We start from the raw sequence: 9,840 nt of genomic DNA on the forward strand, positions 1-9,840 counted from the left end.
TTTGACTACTCTTGGTATATAACTAGAATTGTGCTATACTTGACTTTTTTTTTAATTTTTTTAAAAAATTTATTTATATTTATTTATTTTTGGCTGTGTTGGGTCTTCGTTACAGCACGCGGGCTTTCTCTAGTTGCGGCGAGCGGGGACTACTCTTTGTTGAGGTGCGCAGACTTCTCATTGCGGTGGCTTCTCGTTTCGAAGCACGGGCTCTAGGCACGTGGGCTTCAGCAGTTGTGGCACGTGGGTTCAGTAGTTGTGGCCCTCAGGCTCTAGAGCGCAGGCTCAGTAGTTGTGGCGCATGGGCTTAGTTGCTCCGCGGCATGTGGGATCTTCCTGGACCAGGGCTTGAACCCGTGTCCCCTGCATTGGCAGATGGATTCTTAACCACTGTACCACCAGGGAAGCCCTACTTGACTTTTTGAGACTGGCTTATTTCACTTAGCATAATGTCCTCAAGGTTCATCCATGTTGTAGCGTATGTCACAATTTCCTTCCTTTTTAAGGCTGAATAATATTCCGTTGTATGTATTTACCACATTTTGTTTATCTATTCATCCATCAATAGACACTTGGGTTGCTTCCATCTTTTGGCTGTTGTGAACAATGCTGCTATGTACATGAGTGTACCAATAACTGTTTGAGACCCTGCTTTCAATTCTTTTGTGTATACACCCAGAAGTGGAATTACTGGATGATATGGTAATTCTATTTTTAATTTTTTGAGGAACCACCATACTGTTTTCCATTTTACATTCCTACCACCAGTACACAAGTGTTCCAGTTTCTCCACATCCTCTCCAACCCTTGTTATTTTCTGGTCTTGGTGCTTTGTTTTGTCTGTAGCCATCTTGATGGGTGTGAAGTGGTATCTCATTGTGGCCCAACTCCTTTTCTAAAATAGAGTTACTTTACACTTATAGCAAAACTGGCTACCATTACTTCCATTAGCAGAGAAACTTCTCCACCAGGCAGTGCAGTAACTTTAACAGTACAGGGTGGTTCACATCATAAAATCAAAGGATTAGATGTCCCCAGACTGAAAGAATCAGAAGACAAAGCCGGAGCCAGAGTCTTTCGCCTTTGTGGCGGGAGGGCAGTTGAGCAGTAAGGATCTCTGTCCTGGCTTACTTATCTTAGCCACGTCTGATTATTACTGGGGACCACAGCCCTCCATAAGCTATCTTCCAGCATCCCACTCTCTTACCACCTCCTGTCTTTCCAGGTTACTCCTTTATTCCTCTGAACCTGCAAAGATACTGTAATATCTATAAATAAAATCTCCCTTGGGAATTCCCTGGTGGTCCAGTGGTTAGGACTCTGCACTTTCACTGCCAAGGGTGCAGGTTCAATACCAGGTCGGAGAACTAAGATCCTGCAAACCACATGGCACGGCCAAAAAAAATTTTTTTTAATCTTACCAGATATTTATATATATATAAAAAAATCTCCCTTGACCTCCCCTGGGCCATTTCTCTGCTCTTCTTATAGGCAACACCATCTCCTCTCCCCGTCCTCTCAGGCCTTCTCCCTTCACGCCATAGACTGAGCCCTTGCCAAGGCTACCAGTGGACCCGAACGTGGCCAAATCCAGGGGTCAGAGGCGTCAGCTGCAGTCCATCACACCCTCCTCCTGAAGCGCTTCTTTGCTTAGATTTTCTGGCTGCCCCCTTTCTCCCCTCTCCTCCCACTGCAAGCCCACTGCTCCTCCATTTTTTGTCATACCAAAAACCTTAGAATCGTATTTGGCTTCTTTTTGTCTCTTCTGCTCCCACATCCAATTTCCCAGTAAATTCTGGGACCTCCCCCTTGGAAATGCATCCCCAATCTGATCACGTGTCCTCTGTCACTCACCCCTGGCTGAAGCCACTGTCGTTTCTCACCTGGATGCTGCAAGCACCTGCTAACCGGTGTCCCTGCTCCACACGGCAGCCCGAAGTGATTCCTCTAAAGCCCAGTCACGCTGCCCCTGCTTACAATCCTCCAGTGAATTCCCATCTCCCTCCAAGTCAATCAGAAATTCCCATCATGGCTTCTAAGACCCACATGAACTGCCCATTGCCGCCACTCTCCCCATCGTCACTTCCCTCCAACAGCATGGACCACCTACAATGTGTAGAACGCTCCAAGCACACCCCCCATCTCTGGGCGCTTTGCACTTGCCCTTCCTTCTATGGGCCACTTTCCTCAGGTATCTGCGAGACTTACCCCCTGCCTCCTTTAGGTCTTTTATTAAAATAGAGTTACTTTATACCTGTAGCACAACTAGCTACCATTATTCCCATTAGCAGAGAAACTTCTCCACCAAGCACTGCAGTAACGTTAACAGCTCTTGGTGGTTCATGCCGTAAATCAAAGGATTAGATGTCCCAAGACTGAGAGAATCAGAAGACAACGCCAGTGCCAGGGTGTGTCTTTCGCCCTTGTGGAGGGCAGTTAGGCAGTAAGGACCTCTGCCCTGGTGCACTTACCTTAGCCATGCCTGATTATTACCGGTGACTACACCCCTGCTTATGGCCTTCCCTGATGACCACTACAGATAAAATAACAGCACTTCCTGTCCTATCACTTGTGCTCTCTTTATGCTGCCTTATCGTTTTCTTCAAGGCATCTATCACCTCCTGACATGTTATATATTTACCTGTCTTCCCCAGTACAGTATAAGGCCCTGGAGGGTGGAGACGGCATCCATTTTTATTCACTGGTCTACCATCAGCTCCTGGCCTGAGGCCAGGCACACAGACACTCAGTAACCACTTGTTGAATTAATAATTAACAATATCCACACATATCTACATTGCTAAACCATTTACAGAAGAAATTTGAAAACAGCACAAATATCCAACAATAAATAAATTAATTAGTGCAGAGCCACAGGATGGAATGTTCTGCATCTGTTATAATAGCGCTGTTGAATATTTAGTGACATGGGAAAATGCCAATGCTCCCATGAGAAAACAAAACAAAAAAACCTGGCATACTAAAATTACATTAAATAAAACCTAAATTTAATTTTAAAAAGAAAATATTTCATGAATTTATATGGAGAGGGAAAAGTGGACCAAATAAAGGAAAGAGAGAAGAGGCTAGAAATATATCCAGTACAGTGTTAAGAGTGGTTAGCCCTCAATGGTGGAATGCTGGGTGATTTTTATTTTCCTTATGCTTCACTATTTTGTCCAAGTGTTCTATAATAAATATATATTACTTTTAATAAGCGTTAAAACTAATTTTAAAATTCCAAATTATTGACAGAGAGACTATGATTAGCCCACCCCTGGTCTGAGTGCCCCGAGGTGTGTAGGGTGACAATGTAAGTTCTCTACGAGGGAGACGTGGGTCCCTCAGGCCAACGTCAACTATGGCAGTGACAGCAAGGAAGGAGAGGAAAGGCCAGGTAAGCAATTTCTGAGGCGTAGCCCTGGCAGATACTAGTATTATCATTTCCAATGAAACCTGTCATTTCCTTTAGTTAGAGACCGTGAGAGGCTTCCAGCATTAGAACAGGGAAGGCCCTATGAGGTTTTCCAGCCCAGCTCCTTCAGGTCAGACTGAAATAACCGAGGCAGAAGTAGGGTGATCTGCCTCTGGTCACAGCTGGTGGCAAAGCCGGGGCTTGAGGTGAGGTTCTTTGTTCCATGTCACCTAAGAGAACCTCAGGCTTGTTCTTTTTTTTTTTTTATTTTTATTTTATTTTTTTTTCAGATCCATGAACTTTATTTATTTTTTTACATCTTTATTGGAGTATAATTGCTTTACAATGGTGTGTTAGTTTCTGCTTTATAACAAAGTGAATCAGTTACACATATACATATGTTCCCATATCTCTTCCCTCTTGCGTCTCCCTCCCTCCCACCCTCCCTATCCCACCCCTCTAGGTGGTCACAAAGCACCGAGCTGATCTCCCTGTGCTATGCAGCTGCTTCCCACTAGCTATCTGTTTTATGTTTGGTAGTGTATATATGTCCATGCCACTCTCTCACTTTGTCACAGCTTACCCTTCCTCCTCCCCACATCCTCAAGTCCATTCTCTAGTAGGTCTTTATTCCTGTCTTACCCCTAGGTTCTTCATGACATTTTTTTTTCTTAAATTCCATATATATGTGTTAGCATACGGTATTTGTTTTCTCTTTCTGACTTACTTCACTCTGTATGACAGACGCTAGGTCCATCCACCTCATTACAAATAGCTCAATTTCATTTCTTTTTATGGCTGAGTAATATTCCATTGTATATATGTGCCACATCTTCTTTATCCATTCATCTGATGATGGACACTTAGGTTGTTTCCATCTCCAGGCTATTTTAAATAGAGCTGCAGTGAACATTTTGGTACATGACTCTTTCTGAATTATGGTTTTCTCAGGGTATATGCCCAGTAGTGGGATTGCTGGGTCATATGGTAGTTCTATTTGTAGCTTTTTAAGGAACCTCCATACTGTTCTCCATAGTGGCTGTACCAATTCACATTCCCACCAGCAGTGCAAGAGTGTTCCCTTTTCTCCACACCCTCTCCAGCATTTATTGTTTCTAGATTTTTTGATGATGGCCATTCTGACTGGTGTGAGATGATATCTCATTGTAGTTTTGATTTGCATTTCTCTAATGATTAATGATGTTGAGCATTCTTTCATGTGTTTGTTGGCAGTCTGTATATCTTCTTTGGAGAAATGTCTATTTAGGTCTTCTGCCCATTTTTGGATTGGGTTGTTTGTTTTTTTGTTATTGAGCTGCATGAGCTGCTTATAAATTTTGGAGATTAATCCTTTGTCAGTTGCTTCATTTGCAAATATTTTCTCCCATTCTGAGGGTTGTCTTTTGGTCTTGTTTATGGTTTCCTTTGCTGTGCAAAAGCTTTGAAGTTTCATTAGGTCCCATTTGTTTATTTTTGTTTTTATTTCCATTTCTCTAGGAGGTGGGTCAAGAAGGATCTTGCTGTGATTTATGTCATAGAGTGTCCTGCCTATGTTTTCCTCTAAGAGGTTGATAGTTTCTGGCCTTACATTTAGGTCTTTAATCCATTTTGAGCTTATTTTTGTGTATGGTGTTAGGGAGTGATCTAATCTCATACTTTTACATGTACCTGTCCAGTTTTCCCAGCACCACTTATTGAAGAGGCTGTCCTTTCTCCACTGTACATTCCTGCCTCCTTTATCAAAGATAAGGTGACCAGGGCTTCCCTGGTGGTGCAGTGGTTGAGGGTCCGCCTGGTGATGCAGGGGACACGGGTTCGTGCCCCGGTCTGGGAGGATCCCACATGCCGCAGAGCGGCTGGGCCCATGAGCCATGGCCGCTGAGCCTGCGCGTCCAGAGCCTGTGCTCCACAATGGGAGAGGCCACAGCAGTGAGAGGCCCGCGTGCCCTAAAAAAAAAAAAAAAAAGATAAGGTGACCATATGTGCGTGGGTTTATCTCTGGGCTTTCTATCCTGTCCCATTGATCTATCTTTCTGTTTTTGTGCCAGTACCATACTGTCTTCATTGCTGTAGCTTTGTAGTATAGTCTGAAGTCAGGGAGCCTGATTCCTCCAGCTCCATTTTTTGTTCTCAAGATTGCTTTGGCTATTCAGGGTCTTTTGTGTTTCCATACAAATTGTGAAATTTTTTGTTCTAGTTCTGTGAAAAATGCCAGTGGTAGTTTGATAGGAATTGCATTGAATCTGTAGATTGCTTTGGGTAGTAGAGTCATTTTCACAATGTTGATTCTTCCAATCCAAGAACATGGTGTATCTCTCCATCTATTTGTATCATCTTTAATTTCTTTCATCAGTGTCTTATAATTTTCTGCATAGAGGTCTTTTGTCTCCTTAGGTAGGTTTATTCCTAGATATTTTATTCTTTTTGTTGCAATGGTAGATGGGAGTGTTTTCTTGATTTCACTTTCAGATTTTTCATCATTAGTGTATAGGAATGCCAGAGATTTCTGTGCATTAATTTTGTATCCTGCTGCTTTACCAAATTCATTGATTAGCTCTAGTAGTTTTCTCGTAGCATCTTTAGGATTCTCTATGTATAGTATCATGTTGGCTGCCCAAAATACTGGAACAGCATAGAACCAATCCAAGGGTGTGTTCCACGCCTTCGTGAGTGAGGAGTCTCCATGTAGAGGCCTAGGAAGACCCCACTACATGCCCTAGGCTCACTTGAGAGGAAAGGATGAACTTGACATTAGAAAGGGAGCTACCAACAGAACTCAGTGGCTCTGTATTGAAAAGGGAAAATGATGATTCCATGTTCCTTTTTAAAGTTCAAATCAACATGTTTCTGGATAAATATATTTTTTAGCAGAATCTTTTTATTATTTTTAAAAGATATAAAAACAACTACTCCCATCAGTAGCAATACAAGGTTTAACATTTTAACCAGATTTTCTCAGGCCTTTTTCAGATACCTTTAGTAGCTAATTATTTTGTCTACCCCTTCTGTAAACAATCATCACACAACATACAGAACCCTGGGGAAGACTGCTGAGGGCACCCTCACTCTGGCCCAGCCCATGTATTCATCCCCGCACTGAAATCCGCACTGAAATCACCTAGTAACAACATTCTCCTCTGTTTTTCAACCGTTTCCTGTCTGTTGCACTGCTTTGGGGATGGGAAGGGAAACAGAAATTACCGTTCCACTTAATGTCTGTGTCATACAGTTAGCGTTGCCAGTGAAATGTTCCCAGTCACAGAGAATTGTGCTTTTGATTCCATCTAACCATCTGCCGTTCTTGTCGTGGTCTGGCCAACATTCCTTCTCTGCACGTGAGGCCGGTGTATGCAGCATCCCATTTGTTTCAGATACACAGCTTGGTTCTCTGCACCATACCTACTACTCTCCACCTTACGCCATGTGGACCCTACCTTAGAGAGAGACCGAGTTGGCGCAGAGATGACGGTTAGATGTGCTTCTCCTAGGAGTCCACTTTCTCCTCACCCAGCCCCTGGAATTGTACTCCAAGACTGGGAGGGGTCCTGGGAGACCCAGCTTTGATGGCCAACCAAGTTTGTAAATCCTTTCTGGGTGTTTTCCAAGCCCTGCAGTATTCAGCCTCTTGTTCGTTGGCTACAGAACGGACTTTTTTTTTTTCTTTTTTGACCTGAAAACATATCTCTGTCTGAGAAAAGGTACAAGCCTGGCTTGGTTTACAAGTGACAAAAAATAAAGTTGGAAACCAGCGTGGCCCTCAGGCCTCTGCTCCTCCAGCCCAAGCACAGACTTTCTTCTTTAAGCCCCACAGTTTAGCGAAGTCTTTCCTATCCAGCTGCTCTGCAGCCAGCAGCTTCTGCAACACAGTGTGTTGATAACTGGGGGAAGAGGCACCATCTGGTTACTAGGGGGCAGCAGCAGCGGTCCCTTGGGCTGCTCTGCATGCAGTAGACGCGTGTGACTGGATAGAGATGGGAAAGAGATTTCTTACTGTGCGCTGTGGTACCAAAAGTTTGAAAACCGCCATTTTAGCGAATCTGAAATACTCTTCTGTGGGCAAACAGCCCGTGTGAAGGACTGTTTCAAGCAGAAGGGCTCTACAGTTTAATTCTAAGAGATTCTAGTGGCATCTCGTAAGGGAAAACCCCCCAAGGAGATATTTGGATTAAAAGCATCCTGGGTAACCCTGGCAACTCTCAGCCACACATTCTAGCAGCAGTGAAATTTCTTTTACAACAAGGTGCAGAGTTTTCCTTTCTGTTTTAAGAAGAAATTGATTCTCCTTAGCTCTGTTGTTTCCAGTCGTATTTATGAAAACTAGTGGGCACTGCTTACCTATGGAGAAGCCTGTTTCGTTGCCCAGTCGTCCTCCAAGTGGGGGATTTTGCCCCCCAGGGGATATTCAGCACTGCCTGGAGACCTTTTTTGTTGATACAAATGGTCTGGGGCATGTGCTAGTGGCGTCTAGTGGGTAAAGACCAGGGATGCTGTGAAACTGCTTACAGCACACAGGCAACACCCCACAACAAAGAATTTTCCAGCCCCAAATGTCAGTAGAGCCAAGTTAAGAAACCCTGGTCTAGAGGAAGGCTTTTCTGTAGTAGACTGGAGTTTCGTAAATCTAAGAACAATAGTGTCAAGGCCATACTGCCGCGTGGAATTCGGTCAGGGGCTGTTTATCAGTGTCTCTTTACTTTTTGCTCAGTTGTAAATCTGACTAAAAACCTAGTACTCCCTATGCCATTGGTCCAAAAATATCTTCATCCTAGAACAAGTGCACTCGGTAATTTTAAAAGTATTTTAATGAAAATTATAGTGTCCATTGGATTAATGTTTTGTAAGGTGTAGAGACCCTTCTATGTGGCAGTTCATTTAAAAAACTATATCTTACCATAACAGATTCTTAAGATGACTTATATGCCCATTGTAGAAAACTTGAAGAGTATTTTTAAGAGTTTTTAAAAAGCAGTAAATCCAAAAGGAATCAATTCAGTATATTATTTACATTTTTAAATGGATTTTTTAAAATAGTTGACATCTTGCTATGTATACAGTTTCTAGCCTGCTTTTTTGTCCTACATTTCAAACATCATCCCGAATTATTTGAGCCTTTGTAGACACTCAGATGGCTTCTTGGTGCTCCATCATACGATAATGAACCCTAGATTTCCTAAACACTTGTTGAATACAGGTTAGTATCAGCTTTTCACTATCATAAATAATCTGGGATTGATATTTCTGCTTTTCATGTTGCTTTGTAAGTAGCACAGCAACGTGAATTGTTGGGAGGGCTTTGGGACATGGTTATTTAATTCCTAGCCTGTGACAGAAGCAGACAGAAAAGTCTTGCACCAAATGCAGCAGAGGAGACCCAGGGACACCATTTGGATCACCTGACTCACAGGAAAAGTTCTGGAATTCCTAGGAATGTGGATTTAAAACTTGGCTAGACCAACCAAACCATGTATCTACGTGTACACATGTCTATGTAAGTAAATGTCAAAAAGAAAAACAAAGCTGGAGGGATAAACAGCAGACTTTTAGCAGAGGCAACTCCGGGCTAATTAATTGGGATTAGAGAGAAGGGCAGGCAGAGAGGAAGCACTTGAGGGGGTATTTTTTCCTTATTATCTTTTCTATATTCTTTGAATTCTTAATTATGAGAATATATTCATATGTAACTTGTGTAATATTTAAACCTAATATGTTTTAGAGAGTGAGTTGGAGCCTCATGGAACAGGGTCTGAGCTATGTCAGCACACACTTTCACTCCTTTTTTAAGCAACCCTAGCACGACGCCGGCACATTTGGGGCCAGGACACACGAGCGAGTCTGCAGCTGATGCTGTGTTCAGAGCTGAGAAGCTCGCACCTGCGTTTAGATGAGAGGCCTTCATCACTTGTTCTCCTCCCAGCTCTGTGGACGTGACGCCTCTGTATCCACGGTGTGTGACATAGAGGCGGTGGGTAGAAACGCACAGTCTAGGGCCAGGAGCCCGAGGGTTTCAGGTTGACCGACTTACATTACCCTTGGTTCCTGTACCATTGCCCTAAGTGCTGGTTTAGCCAGACTTTCTCCGTGAAGCACATAGCCGGCCCTGGGCCAGCAGATGGTGGGATGGTTCCTGTGTCTTTCAGGCCGCACACCTGGTCCCTGGCTCCACACTGAGGCGGCCGGCCAGAGCTCCGATGACATCAAAGGCAGAAATGCTCAGGTAACATGGCCCTCTGGTCTCTGAGTGTGAAACTGGGAAACCTCAGGGAGCACAGAAATATTGAGGGTGTGCTTTCCTCTGAACAGCCTCCTGGTTTTCCTCAGGGAAAGCCATAGGGGTACCTTTGTTTCCAGCTGGGATGAAACACAATTTCAAAACCTGAAGAGTGAAAGGGGGGAGCTTCTCTGGAATCACCACCACACACAGAAGC

At 43.5% G+C, this 9,840-nt stretch overlaps 1 protein-coding gene across 4 annotated transcripts in view; it reads left to right on the forward strand.

The window, feature by feature from the left end:
- Positions 1–9,840, forward strand: part of WIPF3 (WAS/WASL interacting protein family member 3) — a 90,633-nt gene that overhangs the window by 76,595 nt on the left and 4,198 nt on the right. For 3 of the 4 annotated variants that reach the window (XM_067746616.1, XM_067746618.1, XM_067746617.1), the window contains exon 8: positions 9,553–9,629. In XM_067746616.1, the coding sequence (XP_067602717.1) occupies positions 9,553–9,629 (77 nt within the window). Of the gene's footprint in view, positions 1–1,491; positions 3,742–9,552; positions 9,630–9,840 lie in introns of those variants that run through there. The other variant, XM_067746619.1, reaches the window with a different exon arrangement.

The sequence above is a fragment of the Pseudorca crassidens genome, chromosome 8, assembly GCF_039906515.1.
Source record: "Pseudorca crassidens isolate mPseCra1 chromosome 8, mPseCra1.hap1, whole genome shotgun sequence".
In the NCBI taxonomy this organism is placed as follows: Eukaryota; Metazoa; Chordata; class Mammalia; order Artiodactyla; family Delphinidae; genus Pseudorca; species Pseudorca crassidens.